Consider the following 26901-nt stretch of genomic DNA (forward strand, 5'->3'; position numbering starts at 1 on the left):
ATCACAACCTTTGATTTGGAGTAGCACTTGTCCTTGGTGCGGCATGGTACTGTAGGTGACGATGAATCCTCCTGACATATCGTCAGAGGCGACAATACACTTCCAGGGAATGACAGGCAGGGTTGACTTGGTTGAGCACGAGCTGAACCATGCTATCTAGGTCTGAATAACAACCTAACTTAGAGCGAGAAAATAAGTGTAACATTTTTAACGGTACGATTGTCATGTTATCGCTGTATCTTGAGTCATATTTGATGTGCAACGTCTAGTCTGAAAGTTTGATCTGAATTTCGTTCGACGTTAGAGGCTTCCACTGCTAGATGGTTCATGAACAGCTTGCTTGGTACAGGCACATAAACAGCCCGTGAAGAACAGGGCTGAAACAGAGAGGCATCGAGACTTAATTAACATAAGGATTTAAATGAAAGATTTAGGGCGTGTTCACACCTGAAAGTCCGCGGATAGTCCGGACTTTCTGGTGGACCAAATGTGAAAATTATACATTGTTTGATTTTGGTCTGCGTTCGCACTACCCTTTTTGGTGCGGATCTAATTTGTAAACAAAGGACATACAGTCGCCAAGTCGTTCATCTATTGGACTATAGCACTTACAAACGTAAACAGTTGCCGACAGCGCAATGAGAGAGATACTATTACGAGCACGGCGCAAGTCGACTAGACTTGAGTGTAGAGAGAGAGAGAGAGAGAGAGAGACTGTCCGCGCGCGGCGCCAGTCTAGAGAGAGAGAGGAAGAGAGAGACTGTCCGCGCGCGGCGCGAGTCTAGAGAGGAGAGAGAGAGAGAGAGAGAGAGACTGTCCGCGCGCGGCGCGAGTCTAGAGAGGAGAGAGAGAGAGAGAGAGAGAGAGAAAGAGAGACTGTCCGCGCGCAGCGCGAGTCTAGAGAGGAGAGCGAGAGAGAGAGAGATAGAGAGAGACTGTCCGCGCGCCCGTCATTCATTTGAGTTGGGTCGCGCGCCAGCCGCCACTAGGCGTCTGTCACTCATTTGCTCTAGATTAGGTACTATATAAAGTTCGATCGCGTTCACACCAACAGCAAACGCACCATGGTCCACTTTGAAACTAACCGAGTCCCAACTTTTCAAGAGGACCATGGTTCGGTTGTTTGGTCCTCAAAATAGTTTGGTTTGTGTTCACACCTGTACAAACGAAACGGACTATTGATCTAAAAGGGACCATGGTCCACTTAAAGTGGACCAAACAGGGTAGGTGTGAACGCGCCCTTAAATACCTATATTAACTTGTTGAATAATTGCTCAAATATGTCACCTTTAAACACTCCGACTACGTTTAGACTGCAGGCAAAAGTTGGCAAACTCAGATATTTTGTTCTCTCGACTCAGTTTTGTTTTTCATAACAGTGTGAACAGCACAAATCACATGGAGTCTGATATTTTCCAGTTTCATATGTGGTCCTAAATCAGATGTCTGACTTTTGGCAATGTGACCGTCAATGTGACAGCCATGCGACTTCCATGCCACTCATCAGCAGGTTGGCATTGGTCGGGGTAGGACACGGTTTGTCAATTCTAGGTTGATTCTGCATGGCACCGGGTGACACTTCAGTACAAGCAGAACCCGAGGGGACACGTCGTATCTGTTCCGTGTTTGAAAGCATATGACAGTTTGATGAAAGGTCAGCCGCTTGCTAATAACCCTGCTAGCCACGCTCTGCGACGCTCTAGTGACGAGAGCGGGTGCCCTTGTTTTAAGGGTGAAAGTAGCCCTGTGCCAAGTACCACGATTAACATGCGTGTGGATTCTATATTGTTAAACAAGTCTGTCAACAAACTCTAGGCATTAAAAGTCCATCAACAAACGTTATGCTAAGATATACGCTTAATTGTTGCTTGTTCTCTCATGAGCAGTTAGAGGAATGGTCGGTAGTTAGCTAATACTCTGTATCCTGACTGGCTGCATCACTGCCTGGTATGGCAACTGCTCAGCCATACCAGGCATACTCAACCGCAAGGCTCTGCAAACGGTGGTGAAGTCAGCACAACACATCACCAGGACTGAGCTGCCAGCCATGGAGGAGCTCTACACACAGAGGTGCAAAAGGAAAACCCAGAACATTATCAGAGAGCACAGTCACAAACTGTTCACTCTGCTACTGACTGGCAAACGGTACCGGAGCATCCGCACAAGAACCAGCAGGTTCAGGGACAGCTTTTTCCCCACAAGCCACAAGACTCCTGAACAAGGACAACAAAAACTCTTGAACACACAGACACACGTCTTAAAAACTATTGAACACACACACACACCCTGCACTTCACCTTAATATGCACACACTTATACACAAGATACTTTCTGTAAATAATTGACTATTTTATTTTATCTTACTACTACTACGGTACTTTGTTACCATTCTTGTATTCATTGTTGTTTCTTAATTGTGCACTGTTGAGTCTGAGCTCGAAACACAAAAATGTCATTACCTGCAATGCCCCTGTATTGTTGTGTATTTGACAAATAAAGAACTTTTACTTGAATAATAATCCTGCCAGACACGTTTTGCAATGTCTTGGTATTGAGGGCGGGTGCACTCGCTTGAGGGCATTGACGTACCGGCCATACCGATTGTGCTACAGAAAAGATAATTGAATGGTCTTTAACACATCCTGCGCCATAAACATCGTACAACGTGTTTCAAGTTCATGCGAATTCTGCCAATCAACGGCGTACGACGTTATTGAGATCATATTTAATTTTTTCGCCATGTTATTCATAATTCCCTCACGGAGCCTGGTATGATGCAGTGGGAGCATGCACAACTCTGCAACGCTTCAATACTGCCACCTGGTGGATGATCGGCGAGTTGCCAAACCGGAAGTGGATCTCTTGTGATCCCAGTGCGTCTTGGAAATGCATCCGGCACTCGCATATTGTCGCGGGACTCAAGACACACACCGTGTATATGGATCGCTACCATAACTCAATAATCGATATGATTTGGGCTGTTATTATTGTTATTTGTTATACAAACCGGAAATGGATCGACTCGATCGCCATCAAATAAGTGGGATCTTTTTGCTCCAGTCTCACCGGCCAACGGTAAGCGGACACTGACGTCATTTTCAGCGCGTTTGTTTATTATTATCCATGCAAACTGCTCCGATCAATATATCACCCATACTACATAAAGCATTTACCGACGATCACAGAATTATAAACGACCCCCCCCGCGCATGATCAGTCATAACGTTTAGGATCATGTACAGTTGAAATGTTTAATATAGCGTGTATCACCAACAAACGCCATTTGATAATCTATATATGCTTTTATGCCTATATCTCACGTTCTAGGAATTACTGCAGAAAACGATAAAAACATATTTATATTCTAGACGGTATTTTCATATGAACCTATGAATGAAAAAGTAAAACGTTCCTACATCCTGAACGATAGATAATCGATGTTGAATGGGCCATAGTAATGTCAATTTAGCAATACAATTTAAGAAGTTATAGCCATGCAAAGAAGGTAAACATCTCCATAGGCTTAGACTGGTGGCAGTGATCAAACATTGATGGATATAAGCGTGGCAGGGAATGTGTTAATTGCCAAAGGTTCTTCCAAATTCCATGGCAATCCGGCCATTACATGTGAAGATCTACGCCGAACACACACACAAACACACGAAAGCTAGGGTAACCAAATTCATATGATCCAATGGCAGGACAGCATGGCGATTATACGGGTTATTTGCGAGACAGTAAAGTAATACTGAATACTTAATAAAAATAATGTACAAATCGTTTTATCTAAATATAACCATTTAGATGAGCTAGTTTATTAAAGCATAGTAGGATAAAAGCGACTGCAGACCGTAACAGAACAAGATCCAACCATTCTTCTCTGCTCTGTTAAGTCTGTGGACATGCTCCTGTATTGTCAACACTGCTGTAAATTGCTTAGCCTATTTATAATTTTGCCCAATAGCGATGGAAAAATGACTACATTAGGGTATTATAGCAGAGTTAATTATCCTATGTTTGGAGTTTGATATTTTTAATGGTTGGACCTATATGTTTAGTCAGATATGTCTCATGAGATTTAATTAACTATGATCATAGGATGATAAATAGGTAAAGTAGGCCAGAAACACTGTAGCAGAACATTATGAAGAGGTTATGTCTTCATAGTTGTTACTGGACACCTCAACATGATTAGGTTTCAGCACCATGGAGAGTGCAGTGCATTGTGCCATCTAGGCCTTTCAATTAATGAATACCGTCAGGTCCATAAATATTTGGACATCAACAGTATCTTCATCATTTTGGCTCAAGATGTGCTTTAAGAGCAAACTTTCATCTTTCATTTGAGGGTATTTACATCTAGTAATTGGCCAGGTGTGCGTTATTCCCTCATTATTTAATTTACAAGGAGCAGATAAAAGGTCTTCGGAATTTATTTCACATGGTGGAGGGTCTACTTACTGTCTTTTGGTGTTACATTCACATTGTGGTGTGAGTGTGGTGTCACTAATAGGTTTGTTGTAATTGACAGTTTTCTTGTAATTGTTTTTGTGTAATCAGACACAGGTGTGGTGACAAGGCTCCACGCCCTATCTAAGCAGACCAGGAGGCGTCTATATTTATCACAGCCAAAGAGTGCGTCGCGTTTCTCTGATTGGCCATGACGCCCATGTGACCGCGGCAGCGCGAGAGCGCGGCAGTGCGGAAATAGGCTGCATCCTCCACGTCAAGAAAGACAGACAGGCATTCTCTGTGACAAACCCTAACCTTAACCAACTCCGAAATAATGCCTAACCTTAACCCTCCCTAACCTTAACTTAACCCTAAACTTAACCAACTCCAAAATAATGCCTAACCTTAACTTAACCCTAACCTTAACCAACTCCGAAAGAATGCCTAACCTTAACCCTCCCTAACCTAACCTTAACTTAACCCTAACCTTAACCAACTCCGAAATAATGCCTAACCTTAACTTAACCCTAACCTTAACCAACTCCGAAAGAATGCCTAAACTTAACCAGCGGAAGAATGCACGTTTATAGCGAGAGATGATAAACGTAAAAAAAAAAAAAAAAATTGAAGTGATTCGAACTTGTGACCAACCGCACCGCAGGCTCCACGGCACGGCGGCGTACCAGTTGAGCTAAGCGTCGATGGAAAAACATCTGGGATTACGGCTACATAATGCCGCAAGCTCTGCCGCTCCGCTCTGCGGCTGCCGCGGGGCGTGTCGCAGCCAATCAGGGAAAACGCGGACGCACTCGGCAGCACTCTTCGGCTCCAATTAAAGAATAGGCGACCAGGAGCTCATCACTGTTGTCTCTCTCACCATTTTGGCTTTTTTTTCTTTTTTTTTTTACTGTTTTTGATCCTGAACCAAGGAGGCTGGTGCACCCAGCTCTCCACTTTTGAATTAGAATAGTAGTGAATCAAATAGTTATTTTTGCTTAAAATGTGTCGGACTCCTTGTGTCCACCACGTTGCAAACAAGGCCTAGGCCCTTGGGGGAAACAAGCCATCTCTGCTCGACTGTGGAGGCCTTAGGGCAAGACATGCAGGCTTGGTTGTAACATGGGGGCTCAAGTCCGGTCTTCAAGCAGGTGAGTATGCTCTTATTTGTAATTTGATTTGATTATCTTGTATGCTTTAAAATAATTAGTTTAGATGACACCACAGTAAGTAATTTCATCATTTTCTGGCTTTGTGTTAGAATCCTGTGGACTACTTAACCCTGGGGCAGTCATTGAAATGATTATGGCCATATGCTTGACGGGTGTATGGTCGACATGATCTTTGGCTGGTAGCAGGTGTGGTTGAAGAAAGTCAGGTCTACAGTGAGTAGCTTTCAAGTCTAGGTAGATTTTAGGGGGCCAGGTAAATGTAGTTAGTTGGTTAGGAAATTATGTAAGAGTTTTTTTTGTTATTGTAGTAATGTGGTGGTCTAACAGTCTTTAGTAGACTGTAGTTTAAAATTAGAAGCAATTTGAGTTTGAGTCTCATCAAATTGTACTGAGCACCTGTTTGAATGTTGCGCACGACCAGGAAGCGCAGTATTTTCTGTTTGGTGCGTGTCATTTGGGATAATCAAGGGAGGAGCTGTTTGAGTTAACACAAGAGGTTTAGCCTCACATTGAGAGTTTGTTCCAACGTTTTGGAATGAATGTCTAAAGGTAAATTAATCCACAAGAACTATCTTTGTTGTGTGGTTCAACTGAGCGGAGATCTATACTAGTATCAAGTAGCGTTGTCTGCTGTGCCGGGTATTATTACAATAATTATTATTATTATTTAAGTTCAACTCAGTATAGGTCTATACTAATATCAAGTAGCGTTGTCTACTGTGCCGAGGTTTGGCAGTGTGCAGCAGTATATTATGTGATTTAGTTCCATTGCTAACATAAAAATGTGTGGATACGGAGTTGGAATTAGAACAGCTGGTAGTAAGAATGGCGTTAGACATGGATGATTTTGTTTTTTATTTTGTTGTGGAACCAACAGTAGAGAAGGCGAAGAAATTTTCCAAAAATTAGTTAATGCAAATAGCTGCTCATTATTCAATAACGCTTTATGCAAGCCTTGTAACAAGCCTTGTAACACCAGAGGCGGTAACATCCTAGATCACTGTTACACGCAATTCAAGGGTGGATACAAGGCTCATTCTGCTAGTGGCTTTGGTAAGTCAGATCACGCGTCCATTTTCCTTTCACCAAAGTACAAACAGAGAATCAAAAGCACTCCCGTAGTCTCGCGAGAGGTGCAGAAATGGGATTTGACGTCAGAGGAGACGCTCCAGGCTGCGTTTGACTGCACAGACTGGAGCGTGTTCCGCGACACATAACATTCATGTCTACACGGAGACAGTGCTGGACTATGTTCGTACTTTGGTGGAAGAAACAATCCCCACTACCACAATGAGAGTTTACCCAAATCAAAAACCCTGGGTAGACAAATCCGTCCGTGAAGCTCTGAGAGCGCGCACCAAAGCATACAACGACGGCCTAGTGGCAGGCAACATGAATGACCACAAGGTGGCGCGATACAACGTAAGGAGGACAGTGACAGAGGCCAAACGGCGCTACAAGGATAAAATTGAACTCCAGTTTGAACAGGCTGACTCTAGAGCTATGTGGCAGGGGCTCAAAACGATGACAGACTACAAAGGCGCCTCCCTCAAACTGAACAGTGACATCTCCTTAGCAAATTACCTCAATACCTTCTATGCGAGGTTTGATGCTGGTAATAACAACACCAGCCCACAAGCCACGGCAATGGGGGGGGGGGGGGGGGTCTGCTGCTGATGGAGACTCAGTGTTCAGGGTAACAGAGCATGAGGTGAGACAGACCTTTAAAAAAGTGAATATCAGGAAGGCAGCAGGTCCGGACGGCATCCCCGGCCGCGTCCTAAAAGTCTGTGCCGACCAACTGGCCCCGGTATTCACTGACATATTTAACCTGTCCTTAGAACAGGCTGTCATCCCCACCTGCCTGAAGAAGTCCACTATTATCCCTGTACCCAAAAAATCCAAGCCTGCTTGCCTCAACGACTACCGCCCTGTAGCTCTCACCTCCATAGCCATGAAGTGCTTTGAGAAGCTAGTAAAGGGCTACATCTGCTCCTCCCTCCCCATCAACATGGACCCCCTGCAATTTGCATACCGCCCCAACAGGTCCACAAAGGACGCCATAGCCCATGTGCTGCACACAGCAGCATCACACCTGGACAAGAGGCAGGGGAACTATGTGAGAATGCTATTCATCGACTACAGCTCGGCATTCAATACCATAGTCCCCTCCATACTCATAGCCAAGCTCAGGGACCTGGGCTTGAACTATGACCTCTGCCAGTGGGTCTTGGACTTCCTGACGGGCAGACCCCAGGTGGTGAGAGCAGGCAACTGCACCTCCTCATCCATCACCCTCAACATAGGGGCCCCCCAGGGCTGTGTTCTGAGTCCCCTCCTCTACTCCCTGTACACACACGACTGTGTGGCTCAGCGGAGTAGCAATACAATCATCAAATTTGCTGACGACACAGTGGTAGTGGGCCTGATCTCTGCCAACGACGAGAGGGCCTACCTGGAAGAGGTCAAGGTCCTGGCGGGATGGTGCCAGGAAAACAGCCTCTCCCTGAACGTCAGCAAAACAAAGGAGATGATTGTGGACTTCAGGAGGTCGGGGGTCAAGGACTACAGCCCCCTCAGCATCGACGGGGCACCGGTTGAGAGAGTCAACAGCTTTAAGTACCTCGGAGCCTACATATCCGAGGACTTGACATGGACCACACACATTGACAGTGTTGTGAAGAAGGCACGACAACGCCTCTACTTCCTCAGGCGCCTAAGGAAGTTCCAAGTCAGTCAGAAGATCCTTAAGAACTTCTACTCATGTACAATAGAGAGCATCTTGACTGGCAACATCACCTCCTGGTTTGGGAATAGCACTGCACAAGACCGAAGCAGACTACAAAGAGTGACACGTTCAGCCGAACGCACAATTGGAGGGGGGCTCCCCACCCTCCAGAACATTTACAACAAGCGTTGCAAGGGCAAGGCTAAGAGAATCATTAAAGACTCCAGTCACCCGAACAACTGCCTCTTTGAACTGCTGCGGTCAGGCAAGCGATACCGGAGTCTCAAGGCGAGCACAGAAAGACTCAGAAGAAGCTTCTATCCCCAGGCCATCAGGCTGCTAAACGAACAATGAACACTACACAACAACAACCATCAAACGCACATAGCACACACATCCACACGCACACACTCACTTTAAACAAACACACTGTAGCACCCACTCCACACACTTTATAGCACACACCCACTTTAAACAAACACACTGTAGCACCCACTCCCCACACTTTATATTTATTGATGAAGGATTGCACTACAACTCGTACACCTTACTGTAAATTGTACCTAAATTGTACCTCATCCCATTTCTGCTTTGCACTATATAGTACTGTACATTAGTACACTGCATAGTATTGTATATTATATGGTAACTCAGTTACGTCTATTCTGCATCGAACATTGTACATATGTCTATACTGAACACTGTGACCTCATTTTCTACTTCTAAATTACATGCTATACTATGTTATTTGATACTATCTTGTCTAGCACAGTCTCTGGAGCGTAACAGTAAGAAGCATTTTGTATGAAAGTATTCTGTACTTCAGTATGACAACTATTAAAGAAACTTGAAACTTGAAACTTGAAAACTAAAGAAGGAGGGTTTGCAAACTCTGTTGATTGGAGGCTTGTGTATCGTCATGGATCTAGACGTATCCTGGTTGTCCATAATGGAACAGGAATAAATATTGCTAGCTGCAAAGGCAGAGCAAGGGGAGAGAAGATGAAAGCACGCTGAAATACAAGTGTGGTATTCGGAATCTGCCGTCAACTCTCAATATGAGGTCCAAAGAGCTGTTATCAGTGAAGCAAGTCATCATTAGATTGAAAAACTAAAACAAACCCATCAGAGAGATAGCAAAAGCATGGCCAAATCACCTGTTTGGTACAAAGACAAATAAAAAAAACACACTCAGCAACAGGGCTCAGCAACACCAAAATACCTGAAAGACTACGGAAAACAACTGTGGTGGATGACAGAAGAATTATTTCCCTGGTGAAGAAAAACCCAGTTGGCCAGATCAAGAACACTCTCCAGGAGGTAGGTGTATCTGTGTCAAAGTCGACAACCCAGAGAAGACTTCACCAGAGTGAATACAGAGGATTCACCACAGGATGTAACCATTGGTAAGCATCAAACAGGAAGACCAGATTAAAGTACAGTTCTGGAACAACATTTTATGGACATATGAGACAAAGATCAACCTATACCAGAATGATGGGTAGAGAAAAGTATGGAGCAGGAAAGGAACTGTTCATGATCCAAAACATAACAGACAACTTGTCTGGTGATATCTATGGGTTCCAGACTTCAAATCTGCAAATCATTTGCAACCAAGTATTAAAAGTGATTTATTTATTTGATTTATGATTGTTAGTTTGTCCAATTACTTTGTCACTTTTTAATACCCTGTGAGAGGGTAAATCTGAGTAAATCTGAGAGACTGCACTTAAAGCACATCTCGATTGTTTTATTTCAAGAGCGAAGATTTAGAAAATGGTAAGGCGGCTGGGTGGCGCAGCGGACATTGCGCTCGTCACCAACGCACAAGACACCGGTATCGAATCTGGCTGTCGGTGTTGCTTGGGCCGGCCGTCATACTAACTCAATTGGCAGAGTTAGCGGGTGGGAAGTCGATGGGTGGTAATCTGGACGTTGTAAACAGCGACTCCTACAGGTCGGTTGGGGCGCCTGCACAGCAGAGACAGGAAAATGGTGGGGGCAGTGAGCCTCCTACACGTTACTCCTCGCCAAATGATAGTCCGTGCTGGCAGGTGAAAAGATGCGACTGGCTGCCTACACATGTATCGGAGGAGACATGCGATGGGCTTCTATCCTCCCTACAACCGGCCAGTGGGGGGCACATGCGAGCAACGTTCAAGACAGGGGAGGGGACAATTGGCACGGCTAAATTGGGATGGGAGAAAAATAGAAAAAGAGGAGAAAAAGTGGATAAAAAAATTTATTTAGAAAATGGTGTCAATGTCCAAATATTGATGGACCGGACTGAATTTCTTGCTGGACCGCGCTGCTTAGAGCCTACTGATGAAGAGCATGTTTATAATTCGCTTTAACTTGAATAGCCTCATGGTTTCCCGTTCTTCATCAAGCCTAAGGAGACGGCAGCATTGGTATATTTTTGTTTACAAAGTCATACTGGGTAAACTCCCTGTATATCTGTGTAATCTCCTATCAGTCACCAACAGCAGTTATAATGTTCGCTCCACTAGATGGCTGCTCTACCAGGTACCCAGAATCTGCTCAGAACTTAGTAGAGCAGCTTTTTCTTATTTTGCGTCCTGGTCATGGAATAACCTTCAGAACACGCTACAGTTTAATGATTTCGTCTCTCTTGGGAGAGAATTTTTTTTTTTATTGAAGAGTGCAATTGCTATTCACAAGCTGGTTTTGTATTATGTAACCATTATCCCTAGTCTGATTTTAACGTGCTCTACTATAATTATGTATTATTATCATTATCATTATCATGTATTGTAATGCTGTGCCATCTTGGTGGACTTCCTGATTAAATAAATAAACACATTTAGGAAGAACAAAAAAAAAATAAGGGCTGAGCAAACGAGGCGTCGTTGGGACTCACCGTTAACGGGCCTCGGTGCGGCAGGGCAGATGAGAGCGTGCTTGACCGTCGCCCTCCCCCCCCCCCCCCCCCCTCCCCGAGTCGTTCCTATTTCACCATTAACCTCTAGACGACCTTTCAAAATAGATTCCCCTTTTACTGGCGGAGCAATCGGGCCCGAGATGCTGCACTGCTGCACGTGCCTCCACCTCCAGAGCCATAAACGCTCAAATCTAATCCCGCTGGGAAATTTTACTTGCGTATCCCCAGTCCCACCCGCCAACAACCGAGGGTCACGCGACCGTGTTTATATGCAACCTCTTTTCCCGCCGCCGTGACATCTTCACCCTCGCCGGCCACGGTGTAGGAAACAATTAAACCCTTGAAAATATAGGCTACCAACCAAAGAAGGTTAATCACTTCATTTTTGACATGAAAGCCTTGGCCCGGTGACAACACATGTCCTTGAGATAATAGGCAAGGTTGTGGTCGTGTCACAACAGAGCGGGCTCCGCTCCTCGCGGCGTCCGGAGCCCCGGGGGGAAGGGAGGATAAACGCCCTTGAAACGGGCAGTCGAGGTCGCGCCTGTCATAGCGGAGGAGCCTTGGCCTCACCATGCCGGGGTTGGTGACAATCATGCCCTTGCACTCCTCAGCGTATTTCTGCCAATCCAGCTCCTCCCACTGCAGCATGTCGGCGATCTCCTCCGCGGGGACCAGGGGTTTGCTGCTGCGCAGGAGGTATAGCAGCACCTGGTGCATGGACAGCACCTCCTTACCGCCGTCTGAAAGGAGGAGCGCAACACACACATGTAGAGATATGAATACACAGCTGCAAGCTGTGCAAAGCAAATATACACACACACGTGGTACACATGCAGAGTTCCTTTACATGTACGTAGACGTAGACACACACACACACACACACACGAGGAATCTACAAGGTCAAACAGACTCAGGTTAATAGACACTCATGCAAGATTGATTGACCTCCATTTACAAGTGTTCACATGGACAGACACTCACACACAAACAGCCACGAAAATCTATTGGCCCCTCACCCTTGGAAATGCATTAAGAGAATAACAAATAACTCATTCAAGTGGGATCACTCATTCAAGTGCAGACACAAGGCGCGCTCTTTCTCTCTCCCTCTCTCACACACTATGTCTCCCGTGTCTCTCTCTCTCCCTACAGATCACATCAAAAACATTGCCTTATTTTTTGTTTCTTTTTGCCGTTATTGCTTTTATAAAAAGAGACAGAGAAAGTGTTTACAGGACAATGAATTGGGAGAGCTCAAAGAAAAGAATTGCTGCTGATGGAAAGGACGTAGGCGGTACAACTGTCATCCCTGAGATTGCACGGGGTGATATGACAGCGCGCCAGCACCATCATGTGTATTGAAGATGAATATCATGCAGCAAAGACCCTTCTTCTCACTCACGGCCCCAGTAGCCGCTCAGAATCCACTGCAGACATCAAGGATTACATTATGCAAAAGTTCATTATAATAAATGACACGCTGAATTCTGTTCCACGTCGAGAACAAAACGGTTTCACAAAACGACCACAAGAGAGAGACCGAGGACGAATCTGGACAGGCTTCATAGTCAGTCTAAAAGTGTTCTAAATGGTAAATGGACTGCAGTAATTTAGCCAAAGGGCTTTACAACTTGTGCCTCACATTCACCCATTCACTCACAAATTCACACACCGAGAGCGGAGGCGACCACGCAGGGAGCCAACATGCTCATCGGGAGCAGTTAGGGGTTAAGTGTCTCACTCAAGGACACTTCGACACGCTGCCCAGGAGGAGCGGGACTCGAACCGGAAACCTTCCGATTACCAGGTGAGCGATCTACCTCCTGAGCCACTGTCGCCCCAGTTGTGTTCTATGATCTACAGCTCCGGTGAAGCTCTCCTCGGTCTCACCGGGTAAGAATCGGACGAAGCGTGGCATGAAATGAAACTTTTGGCACCCGGGGTCCTCGCCGTCAAACACTGGACCTGCAGGGGGGAGAGCAGAGTGCTGTGGTGATGGGAATAGAGCTTTTTATTTTAATATACATTTTTTTAATTATTATTATTATTATTTGTTTTAATAAAATGGTAAATTGTGCATTTATATAGAGCTTTTATCCAAAGCGCTTTACAATTTGTTCCTCACATTTTACCATCCAAGGTGCCGACCTGCTCATTGGGAGCAATTAGAGGTCAAGTGTCTTGCACAAGGGGGGGGGGGTTGGCTAGTCTCCGTTGTGTGGATTTAGTCTCAAATGATCTGCTGTGAGAAAGTGAGAGGTGCGACTCCCTGCCACTTGGCCAGGCTTGTTATCTGAAATAAAACTGCCTGCCTAATCGACTGCCCAGTTTAGAAAAGTGTGTCGACTTTCGAGCCGCGAGATAGTCGATCAAGGCTGTAAAAGTAATGAATTTGAAATTCGATATTAGTCCCACCGAAAAAAATTGCCTTTTGGATTTAAGGGCAGAAAGAGTTGCTGGGAAAAAAATCGTAAAAATCTGATTACATTTCATTACATTAAAAAGAAAACACGTTGAAGTTCATTTTCCGATCCTGCCGAGTTTACATTTAGCGAAAAACTACATTTCCCAGAATGACTTTCCACAAGCCCAACCCACACAGACGCGGCATGAATCGAAAGTAAAAGCATTATGACTATACAAAGAGAAGCCGGCTATTCAGGACAGCCGAAACCTGACCAATTTCCTGTTGTCGACTAAAAACACACTTCTTCAACTAATGGCATTTTTTTTATGTATAATAACATTTAAAAAATACTAACTTTCACTAGTATGCACTCTCCTACTAAGGAATCTACCGTGCCTATATCACTACCTACTATGTTAATTATGCACTCAAGTCTGTAGCACTCAAGTTCGACACTGTTTGACAAACAATGTTACTTACCCTTAGCTGCCAGAGTTGTACCCTTCCTGCTAACTTGTTGTACAGAACTTGTAAGTCGCTTTGGATAAAAGCGACAGCTAAATGACTAAATATGAATGTAAAATGTAAATTATGACTTTGTGTCACTTGTTAACTCTTTGGCTGCCACGCAGTTTTTCCATCTTTACTCCCTGGAGCAAGCTTTTTTGACAATTTTCACGATGTTTTCAGAGTGCAGACCCATCGTATATTCTATATTATAGCTATGGAGACAATAGTATGGTTCATTTGACAGGCACTATTTATACTCCAACCGGGGAAAAAACTTTTATTTCTACATGCCTTCGATCAGATCAGACAGATGATGTTGCCTCCTCAGCGGTTTGACTATAATATTTGTATGATTTACCAGAGGTGCTGAGTCCGGTGTAGTCTGGTGAAAACGCACGTTATCATCCATAAGTGTGATCTTTTTGTCCTCTTCATAAGTCTCCACAAGTCGCGATCGCCATACTATTGTCTCCATAGCTCTACTAACTGCTGCTCGCTCTCTAGTGCTGAGTGCTCTCAACTGCGGCATGGGGGAGCCCCACACTAAACTAGCCCAGTTAAAAAGGTAGGCGATACTGCCACCTGTCGGGATTCGATCGTCATTTCAATTCTAACTTACTCTGAGGTCCCTAGAACACACACTAAGGTCTGTGTGACTGTTTAGAATAATAATAAGCAAAAAAAGGAAAAAAAGAAACGAGATATCTCGTTTTTGGCACTCAACCACTGGCTTTCAAAAACAAGATATCTCATTTTTGACGCTCAATTAGTTAAGATAGGCGAGCTAACGGCTAACTAATGTTAAGTGTGTAACTTAATTGAACCACAGCGGTCCATTTAACGATAGAAAAATGCAAGAAAAAACACCCATAATGCAATGCGACAAATGTGGTGCACACTTGCATTTATTTTAAGTTCCAAAATTTAGGAACTACTTGCATTACTTCCTGTATGATGGAAGGCAGGCATAACATGGATTGTCTAGAAATAATCCCTTTCTCTTTGCTTTGATCAAAGCTTTCTGTAGCCGTGGTCGCAATATCATCACATGACGTTGTCACTAGCTCACTGTGTGGCCAAACACAAGACAAGACCGGTAAATAAGCGCTAAATGTCACACACATTTTCCTATAATACTAATATTGCATTACTGAAAGATTGCTTTGCTATATTTTTGCTTTGCGACCAAGCCATCGTGTGAGAATGAGGATTGAGAATGTATGCATCGTATGCCGCTTGGGATTGAACGATGGATCTCCCTGCAAGATGGGCTTCTATCTATCTGGGCATGTATCGGAACAGACAGATGGCTAGAGTTGGGTACCAAACTCTGTACTTTTAAGGGTACCAAGTTAATTACATCGGTACTACAGAGTACCGCGATTCGTGCTAGATCAATCGGTACCAAATGTCTGTACCTTTACATGTTTACATGTAATATACTAGACAAGAGGGAGCCTTTTCCACAAATAGATATATTACTGTCCTGTCTCTTGGGTCTTTGGAAAGACCAGAGGAGTTTGATCATATTTACTGAGGATGGCCAGATAATGTTGATATTTAAACATTTAAAAACATGATTACATACATACCGGTACATGATCATCAGATTTATTTTGGGTGATGCGTTACAACAATACATAACAAAATGTTCTAAATAAATAACAATGTTGAAATTGAGAAGTTTGGACTTGTTTTTTTTTTACAACTGAAATACATTATTTTGTTATTACAGAGAGTTAGGTACCAATTCAGAATTGCAGGAACTGGTACTGGTACTGGTATTGGTTCAAATGTAAACGGTACCCAATCCTACAGACGGCAGGCCCGGGGTAGGGCTTTACCTCTCAGGTTCCAGTCATAAAGCTCCAGAATGTCCTGGAACAGGTACGAGGAGAAAAGTTCCAGGCCACGAATGCAGTAGTTCTGTACACAGAGGGGAGGGGAGTAAACAAACACACACACACCAAGAGAGATCTCCCCAAGAGGAACTGAAGAGTGGTGCAGAGATGTTGGATACCAGGGTACCAGTTCAATTTAAAAGAGTTTTTAATGACTATTCTAAATAGTATTTAATACCTCTTTCACGGCCATACAGGCACAAATGTATTAAGGAAAATTACAATGAAAGAAGTAATTCCATATTAATTGTTTGGGGGTTGGTGGGGGGGGGGGCTGACAGTATGGCTATTACCATACTGCTTACTTTGCAGCCCGGACATTTCCCCCCACCAAACACATTTAACACAAGATAGAGAAGTTATCGCAACATAGAAGTAACTTCCCAATCAAATACATTTTAAGACCTGTCAAAATCCTGTTTAAGACCTTTTTAAGGCCTAAAATCCTGATTATTACATTTAAGACTTGTTAAGACCCCGTGGGAACCCTCAGATACACTAAACCCGCCCCCGCCCCCTGATAGGCAAATCCAGTTCTCCCGATTCTGTCGTGAGTGCCACCGTATCGGCATCATCACAAATCGCAGCTTAGGAGAAAAGAAGCCTTTTTTTTTGCATCTTCTTTACCCAACCGGCATCACGGCACATAGGGTGCAGTGCACAACAAGGCCCGGGCTGTTGCTCAGAGTCAGGCCCCAGTTTGAGATTTAAAATGCAGGAGAGGGGAGAGAGAGAGAGGGGGAGAGATAAAGAGGGGGTTTTACTGACCTCTGGTGTCATCTCCTCTATGAAGTGAATGGTGTAATCTATGTTGAAACGGATCACTCGGCACAATGGAATCTGTGATGATGAAAGGAACGGCGGGGAGGGAGAGGAAGAGAGGAGAGGAGCTCTCATTACCATGGAGTTAAAGGCAAGAGGTTATGCCGCCACCAGGAAACTCATTAAAACCTCATCTCCATAAAGCACCCCCCCCCCCCCCCCCCAAAAGAAAAACAGCACAAACATTAACACAGGTAGCCCGCCTCACACACGCTCATATAATGTAACATCTGTGCACAACAAGGAAGACACAAAGTGACCCGTACAAGTGTCACACACGGTACCGCAACCGTAGTATAAGCAGGGTATCGGGTTTCAACAAGTTCAATTTAAGACTTTTTAATACCACTTTAAGAGTCAATTTAATACCCATTTCATACTATCAAAAATATAGAGACACTGAAATGGCGGGTGCACTTGCGCGCCAATTTAAATTCTCGCACATTCCATACAAGCTCTCGCCAGACACACCAAGCTCCCGGGAGCCTGTAGACAGCTGCCACCCCCAAAAATGTAATACCTGTGCAAATGAAATTTAAGACTTCTTAATACCATTTAAGCACAGACCATTTAAATTGAGAATTATGAATTTAATACTTTTAAAAAACATAATACCCTGCAGATACCCTGATAATGCAGCGTACAGGTAGCCTACACTTATTATTATTTAGACAAAGATTACAAGGGGTGTTGGTTGACCAAAAGAAAAAGTTGTCAACCAGAAATCATCTATTTTTCCTACCAATTGATTGGGCAAGGTTTTTATTATTTTGCAAGACAGATGCATAGATACATACATATCACAGAATATGTACAGACTGACCCCCGGTCTGAATGTTGATGGTGTATTCCATAATTCTTCCATAGCACGGTTGTTAGCTCGGTTGTTAGCGTGGTAGTTAGCACGGTGGTTAACACTATGGTCGCCGATGACGAGTTTAGACGTCATTCCTAGCCATGCTCATTCTGCCGAAGACGCCGTAACTCATCTTTGATATCAATATTTCAAAAATCTGTGATCGAAATCATATTTCCCCTCCGGAGCCCTGAGATACACTGCAAAGCTCCACTCAACTCTCTAGCGGTTCAAGAGCGTCATCTGGTGGCCGATCGGCAGATCGCCAACCGGAAATGACCCTTTGAACCGGAAGTGCTCATCCATATGTCGTCCGGGCACTCGCTATCGTTAGAGAGACTCCGTCTTGACACAGTGAACATCGATCGGTGCAAATAACTCGAAAAAACAACATGATTTGGACGTATATACTATTATACAACCTGGAAATGGATCGGGCATTTCTCCATCCCATAATAGAAAAAATTCTGTTCCACGCTCATCTGAGGAAGCCACGGTGAGTTGCAGCGTTATATTCTAACGTGTTCCATATAAACTGCTATGATGAACATATGACCCACACTGGATGAATCATCTAACGCTGCCCACGGAATTATAAACGCCCCCTCGCCCATCCGGTCAATATCAGATGATACGTAGTAACTTCTAGAACCACATCCAGTTGAAATTTTTTATCTCGCGCCGATTGCTATCAAACTGTATTTCATCATCAATATAATGCATTTGGAGCTATAAATCAAGTTCTGGAGAAAGCTGTAGAAAACGATAAAAACACTTATACTTTAGACCATATTTTAGTATGAATATGTGAATGAAAAAGTTTAACGTTGCTACACCCTGAACAATGGATATAGGACATTGAATGGGCCATAATAATGGCAATTTAGCAATAGAATTTAAAAAGTTATAGCCCTGCAAAGAAGGGGAACTTCTCCATAGACTAATAGAGCTGGCTAGGGATGGTAAATTATGAATTTAACCCATGGCGATCAAAGTGTTAAGTGTCTTGCTCAAGGACACTTCAACACACTGCCCGGGAATCAAACTGGGAACCTCCGGATTACCAGACGACTGCTCTACCTCCTGACCCACTGTCACCCCTGAGCCTGTGTGACTGCCCACTGCTCTTATAGGATGGGTCAAATACAGGGAATGAATTTCCTCAAGCGGATTAATAAAGGTTCAACATAACTTAAGCTCCCGGAACAATGATATAGGTTGATATAGGTTGTCAAGTGTCATCTCAGGCTCTGCCAAGAGAGGTCTGGAGAAATTAACAGTAAGTTACTATACAGCTACTGTATATATTATAGCTATATTATATTATAGTGCAGCTATATTGTAACGTATTATAGTGTGAATTTCTCCAGACCTCTCTTGGCAGAGCCTGAGGTGTGGCCTGGAATAGCAACCACCCTCCCTATCCCCACTCAACTTCAACCAACACATCAGACCAAAACTAAAAAATACAAACAAAATGCAGTACCAAAAGAGGCTACTTTGCTTAGAGGTCGCCATTTGACAGCACTACAGATTCTACCTTTATGAGCAATTTTTTTTCACTCTGGGTTTAAAGAATATTTTAACTATTTTGGACCTTAGACCCTAGTCACGGTCCGTCTACCATGTACCTGATACATAGAGACCATCATTTCACTGATCGGTCCAGTATTGAGTTAGCTACAATTTCTCTGCAGGCTCTCACTGGACTACAATAGCGAACAATGGGCAATCGTGAATCCTTTGCAAAAACAACGATAAATGTGCTTTTCCGAAGCTCAGGGTGTATTCTTACCAGTCTCACTATGCTCTCCTGTGAAAATCACAATCCCATTGCAGATAGGGTGACAAAACGTCCCGATTAGTGCGGGACAGTCCCGCATTTTAGCCCTCTGTCCCACATGCCGCAACAGAAGAAAAATGTCACGCATTTCAATAAACAATTTTAAATATATGAATCATTATTGTTTTTGTCCTCTCATTAATCCCCAACCATGCACTAATGCACCGCAAGTACTGTGCGTTATATAGCCTAGTCTAACCAGCGCAAGCGCATATATCGGCGCCTTTAATGTACAGTGCAATGCAACAACTGTATGTCCACTCGGCTGCGGCTGCCTGCGATCATACTACTGTAGCTGTCTGACTTAGCTTAGCTATGGAAGGAAAAGCTAAAAAGAGAGCCTGTTCATACAACAGAATATGGGAGTCAAGGTATGAGTGGGTTAAAAGTGTGAGCAGCGACCCATAGAGAGCAGAGTGTATCGTTTGCCGAAAGTCCTTCTCCATTTCCCACGGTGGGGAGGGAGATGTAAAACGTCACAGTGCAGGTGAGGCTCATCGAAAAGCACAGGTGATGAAAGAGACCAACAAGTCCATGGATGTTTTCTACTGCAAACCAGTTGACAGTCGAGCATCCGACAAGGTCACCTCTGCTGAACTCACAAGTGTGTACCACTCTGTCCAGCCACGTCCACTCCTATAGGTCTACGGACTGCGGCACCAAGCTGCATCAGCTTATCACCAGGTTATCCCACCGGACTCGGAGATAGCCAAGAAGATAGAATGCGGCCGAACCAAGTCGGCAGCACTGATAATAGATGTGCTAGCTCCTGCCTCTGTGGAGAGATGCCCGTCAGAGCTGAAAACACCACTGGTGGTCCCTGCCCCCAACCATCAGCAGCTCGATGCCGTAAGCCTAGGCCTACCAGTGCCATTCTATTCCATCGCATCTGATCACGGGACGACCAAACTCTTCCCACTCGCCATGCGCTATTGGACTCCCGAGTTGGAAGTCAGGAACCAAGTCCTGGACTTTTATGAAGAGCACAATGAAACGGCAGACGCAAGCCACAGCCAGATCACAAGCAGGCTTCGTCAAAATGGTCTGGGCTTAGACCGCCTATCTGCATATGCGGTGGATAATGCCAGTGTTAACTATGGAAAACATAGTAGCAAACCATCTTGCCCACATCATCCACAACTGGGCGCATCATGCAAGCTGAATGTCGACATTGAGGTAACAATCAATAAGATCTTCAGCCACTTGTCATCCTCAGCCAAACGAGCCTTAAGGATATGTGTACCTTCGTGGATGAGGAATACATGACCGTAGTCAGACACGTCCCTACACGGTGGCTCAGTATATGCAGGGCTCTACAGTGCGACCATATTGCTCGCATATACCCCTAGAAATATGTGTGTGCGAACCGGAAAAATCAATTACTCGCACGGTGTGAGAGTGAAGATTACAGCCTCAGTCGTGCTTTTTCTTTCTCCGCTGATAAATCGTTAAGAAACTACAAGTCCCACATTGCACTCAAGCCAACGGTCCAATCACAGTAGAGTGACGTGACTGGTTTCAAGGGAAAGAAAGGAAATGACCAATCGGAATCTCTCATTTGCTTGTTTACTTCCTGAAAGTCTGCCATTGCGCTATGCGAAACTTTCCCGAGACAGTAACATTAAGTTTTATGTAACTTATTCTAGTCTTACCAATAGATTTTAGAACACCTAGATTTATCTATAGCAATATAACGTTAATGCAACAAAACGAATGCCTTGCTTTGTTAATCATAACATTGATGCAGTAGCGTATGTCGTTGTGTTGGCTGTAATCGACTGTCAATCAATGGTCTACCTGACACGCAAACTCATAAACAATGTTTCTGTACTGGAGGTGTACAGTATTTCAATAGGCAACCCTGAAAGGATTATTTTTCTAGAAGAGCAACACTAGCCAAAACATAGGCATTGTATGCATAAAAGGGGCAAAAGCTAAAGTTAAGTGACTGTTACTTTTGTAGCAGTAGTTTGATTTGATAGTTTATTTGACAGCACATGTTAATGAACATCAAGTACAAAATACAAAATGTAAACATGCAGGGTTGTAGCAAGAGCTAATTTACACCAGGAGACAGCTAAACTCTTTCAATAAATAAATAGCCTGCTTAGGGTAAAAGCATTGTGACAATCAATGATAAAAACAACAATAAAAACAAGAAACAAGTTACATAAACTAAATCAGATTAAAAATGATCACAGTTCTGGTTTGCCTTAAGATGCAGTTTAAGATGAGTCTTGAACATGGAGTATGTGGGGCACTCTCTAATCACAACTGGTAGGCTATTTCAGTAGTTACCACCTTTAACAGAGAACACAGTTTTAGCAAAGGTAGTATACAGAAAAGGCACCTTACAGTCCCCTCTACTGATGGCCCTGGTGGTAATGCCAGTGTCTCCTTTTTGTTTAATGTCCCTGCCTTTTTTATTAGGCCTAGTTGTTGGCTACAACTTTGCCACAGTAGGCATTAATCACTTAATAGTTCAAATGTCTGTGTCCCATTCCCGTTTGCACACGCAGATACACGCACACAGTGGGCCAGTGACTTTGGTGGTATGTGCTATTGCACAGATGTGTGTCCTGTTCCCGTTTGCACATGCACGCACAGTACAAATATACATTTAAAAAAAAAAAATTAAACTCTGTTACTTGAAATATTTTCACTGTGCTCCTAAATATTTTAGTGTGCTCCTAAATTTTTTCATTTAGGAGCACATGTGCTCCTTGGGAAAAAGGTTAGCGTAGAGCCCTGATATGGCCAGCAGTCAAGTGATAACAACTGGGGAGCCCTACTTCATCTCACTGGGCGAGGAAGAGCGTCCACGCTTTCTGTGGAAGCTCTTCAGTGATGATGAAGATGGAGAGGAAAGGCTCCTCGAGCTGCAGGTCTACATCTCTTTCCTGCAGAATGTCCTGATATGCCCAATATATTTTATATATTATATATTTCAATCAATTGCCTATTTTATTTCATATTATTCATATAATTTATGTCATTCTATGTAGGCCTATTTATATTTCCATATACTATATATATATATATATATATATATATATATATATATATATATATATATATCGTATTTTTTTTTAATAATACATTTTGAAAAACTGAAGGACTATGGGCTTATGAGTGACAATCTCTATACGATAGGTGTTCCATGAAGTTGTGCTGCAGCCGGAGGGGGATGACGTGACTGTATGTGAGGTATATCCCATCCTCTCTGCCCTGAGAGGTATACCCCATCCTCTCTACCCTGCGTGGGAAAGTCCAGCAAAGACTCATGGATTCCTTCTTTGGAACAGAGGCCAGTGTCCTTCTCCGCCACTTTCCAGATGCGAGAGCGGTGAAAACGAGAGCCTACTTCACATCGTTCTACAGGTCTGCCATCGTCTACCTTGATAAGTGGTTCGATTTCTCAGATGAGAATTATCTGAAGGCTCTTTCTGCCATGTCTCTAAAGAAAAACGTCAGCTTCACTGACCTGTGCACTACAGCTAAAGCCCTTAATTCTTTGGACGCCAGCCCCGATGATAGTCGGGTTATCTCGCATGTGTTGAGCGCCAGGACCCCCGAAAACCCGAGTATAGTCGGGTTTTCATCGTTATTTATTTTATTCGATATTTCCATTCACACAGACTCTGGGTTAACATGAGGAATCATCCTGAGAATACCAAAGTGCAATACCGGCCACATCCACAGTGGCAGTATCGCGCACCCTTTGAAACATTATATCTTGGCCTGTGCGTAGATCAAATGTCTCCGGGGTCCACTTTTCTTTGTCGGGCGAGGCGGGCGGGTATCCCAATCCCATTGAGAAGCGTCAAATCCTCCGATGCATCTGTTGTGGTGGATTATGTTGGCGACACGATGGACACCGGTACTTGGACTCGCGATCCGACAATTGGAATATTCTTTTTGTTGTACCTCCTAGTGAAGGTAAGGATTAAATTATATCAATCCTGCTTTGATCCAACCATGATTTCACCTCGATTGCAACGTGTGTGTGTAAAGTTACTCCACAACGTATGCCGTTGGTGACGATCAAAGCATAAAAAAACTACCGTTTTGCTGCATATCGTCGTTTTCTGGGATTAGACAGGATCACTCTAAAACTATACTTATATTCACCATGGTATAACACGTGAATGTATTGACGAAAACATTTATTCTTTTTCACATATTGAACGATAGATAGGTGATGTCAAATGGGGCATAGTATTGTATCGATAGCTATAATACACCGCCACTTATTCCTATCTTTTAGAGTGTTGGCGTGGTAGGAACAAAGATGCTCTAGGCTTCCGGCGCTGATTGAGTTAAGATCAACGGCATGTTAGACATGGATGCGCTCTATGAGGAGTTTTGTTTAATCGTTCCACGTCAGAAGGAAGTGGTGGAGATGGAGGCAACTGTTAAGAGTTGCCTCTACCAGGGACAACGATGGAAATAAGGCCATGTTTAGACGGAAACGCTCGCGGGTGAATCCGGCAAAATATTTCAACACAGGTAACCACTTTTGCTTAATTTCTTTGATGGCTCAAATGTATGCTCTAGTCCAGTGGTTCCCAAACCTCTCCTCGAGACACCCCAGCCGTTCCATGTATTTGTTAAATTCCACCACCAGCACACCTTGATTCAACTAATAAACAGTGATGCCACTAACGCGTTACTAAGTAACGCGTTATTGTAATCTGATTACTTTTCCGCGAAAATGGTAATCTAACGCGTTAATCTTTAAAAGCCAGTAATCTAATTGCAGTTACTTGTCCAAGTGGCTGTGCATTACTATTTCGTTACTATCTCATCATAAATTCATAATGCAGGCGGAATGCAGTATTTTATTTCGTTTTCGACAGTCAAAAATACATTTTTGAGCTGTTTTTCTTATTTGGGAGTGACGTGGTGTGGCAGTGAAAGGGTTACACAAGAATGTGTCCCGGCGGCGTGACTGGACTCTCTGTCTGTGAGTGACTCTGCTTTGGCCCAATCACATTCCCCATCCACAGTCTGCGAATCAGAGGCAGAGTAGGGCGGGTCTTCACAGCACGTCATGTGACATATGCGCCAATCATGTGACAGCAGGGCTCCGTTGCATTCGTCAGAGAATTCCACCCCAAAACGCTTACAGGAAGAAAAAACGCGGCTTATTATTATTACCGAGGCGCGCGGCTTATTATATTATTAAAGAATGGGTACAGTACAGTACAGCTCAATACATACAATTGTTAAGGGGATGCAGACCAGAGAAAGACTTTCGTCTTGTTTACATCAGGGTCCCCCATTTACAGGAGGACTCGGAGGCCAGCCAAACAGCAAAAGAGAGAGATTGTTTCATTCCCTATTGATTAATGTATATTTGATGGTGGCAGAGCAAAAGCTCTTATTTGCCAGATTTACAGTTAATTTACATGTTAAAGAGAGACTGATTGTATGTTTATAGAGAGACATTTATAAAAACAATTTAATAGTTACAGTTGATATAATTGAATAGTTCAGCCTGCATTTGTTAGATGTGAATGGATACACTGGTTTTGTAAAACCACTGGCTGGCTGCTCTAATGCTGTGAGCATCATAGACTGTTGCTTTACCATACTTGATGGTACAGAAGCTGAAGCACTAGTTTAACAATTTACGTTATGTGCAGAGAAACAAGTTAAAAACAATTTATGCACTTTCAATAAAGCGTTTTAAAAAAACTGTTGGGGGAACGACGACGACTTCGTAACCTAGTTACTTTCAAAGTAACTAAGTTACTCTGATAATCAAGTAATCAGTAAAGTAACTTGGATTACTTTTTAAAGGAGTAATCAGTAATCGGATTACTTTTACAAGTAATCTGTGGCATCACTGCTAATAAAGGGCTAGTTAAGTTGAATCAGGTGTGCTGGTGGTGGAATTTAACAAATACATTGAACGGCTGGGGTGCTTCGAGGAGATTGGGAAGCACTAGTCTAGTCGATTTTGTGTTTTGAGCACAAAGTTCATCATAGATCTAGCCTCTTTATTTTGCTCTCAAAGTGCACCAGATTGATGCATTTAACTTTAAAATGTACAAAAAATAATTAAGTTCCGGCAGAATCTGCAAAAAAGTTAAACCACCTTCCTGGGTGGAAATCCTAGAAACGATACACCTTTGCGCTATTATCTGAACAGTCAAACAGCATACAACTATGACGAAAGGGTTCTCAAGGCTCTCGTCGCGTACTGCTTACGTCACAGGCATGCGCCAGTAGCCTATAAGCGTAAACAAAGCTAACAAGCATGTCTGATTCTATCCACGGAGATCACCTGAAGGCTACATTGGCAGTACTTTTAAATACACAAGAATCAGGCCAGCGGCTATCACAACTAGTGACTGGAGCCACTGTCTGTGTGTGACTCTGCTTTGGTCCAATCACATTCCCCCACCCACAGTCTGCGAATCAGAGGCAGAGTAGGGCGGGTCTTCACAGCAGGCTTGGTTGTCTCAACGACCTGAGGCAGTTTAGCGTATGGGCTAGCGGGGCTCCGTCGTCTCGAGTCGACTTTTACAGCCTCGTCTGCACAAAGAATTCCCTCCCAAAACACTAGTCTAAACGCAAAATTAAAAGTGAGACGGCAAAAGACGACTTCTGCGGTTTCTGTTGAGACTCTCTCCCTCTAAACATGGCCTAAGTCCTGGACTTTTCGTTTCTATCCCTGACAAAGCAAATACTCATGTGATCTGTATATGTTTATGTCTAAATAAAATCAATCAATCAAGTGGGGGCTGCTGTTGACGGGCGTCCAGACCCCCAACCTGACCCAGCTGGCTTCATTCTTCCTGAGCATCCCCATCACTAATCCGTTCGTATAGAGGTTGTTCTCCCTCATGACCGGCGTGTGGATGGACCAGAGAAATAGATGCAGCGTGGAGCTTGTGAAGAGTGAAATTCAAGTCAAAGCGAATTTCTCTCTAACATGTCAAGCTTTTTATAAGGGTGCTCTTGGTCAGAAGGCTCTACTTAAAGCTGCATGGTCCAGTGATAAATATGGATTCCTCAAGCACTAATGCACTACGGTGCTCTCCATGGTTCTGAAACTTTCTGAGGCGCATTTCTAGTGTTCAGAGGCGCAATGCAAAGGTGCATTTCTAGTGTTACAGCCATTTGCTTAGCCTACTGTTCCCCATAGGCTATTTTTTTAATAGTTGTTTCCTATTGTTCACTGCTGTTTTTATTTGTATATGTATTTCACTTATGCAGGATAACACTCTAGAGGCCATAACACAGGCCTACTAATGCTACTCATGTTATTATATTCATCCTGTATATACCTGTGATATA

At 43.6% G+C, this 26901-nt stretch overlaps 1 protein-coding gene across 1 annotated transcript in view; it reads right to left on the bottom strand.

The window, feature by feature from the left end:
* drosha (drosha ribonuclease III) overlaps positions 1-26901 on the bottom strand; it is a 247470-nt gene that overhangs the window by 206937 nt on the left and 13632 nt on the right. Inside the window, exons 10-13 of the mRNA XM_084326516.1 lie at positions 16841-16912; positions 16016-16097; positions 13145-13219; positions 11825-11994 (exon numbers count right to left, since the gene is read on the bottom strand). Coding sequence (XP_084182642.1) covers positions 11825-11994; positions 13145-13219; positions 16016-16097; positions 16841-16912 — 399 coding nt within the window. The remainder of the gene's footprint in view (positions 1-11824; positions 11995-13144; positions 13220-16015; positions 16098-16840; positions 16913-26901) is intronic.

This window comes from Notolepis coatsorum (genome assembly GCF_963971535.1).
Source record: "Notolepis coatsorum genome assembly, chromosome: 12".
NCBI lineage: Eukaryota > Metazoa > Chordata > Actinopteri > Aulopiformes > Paralepididae > Notolepis > Notolepis coatsorum.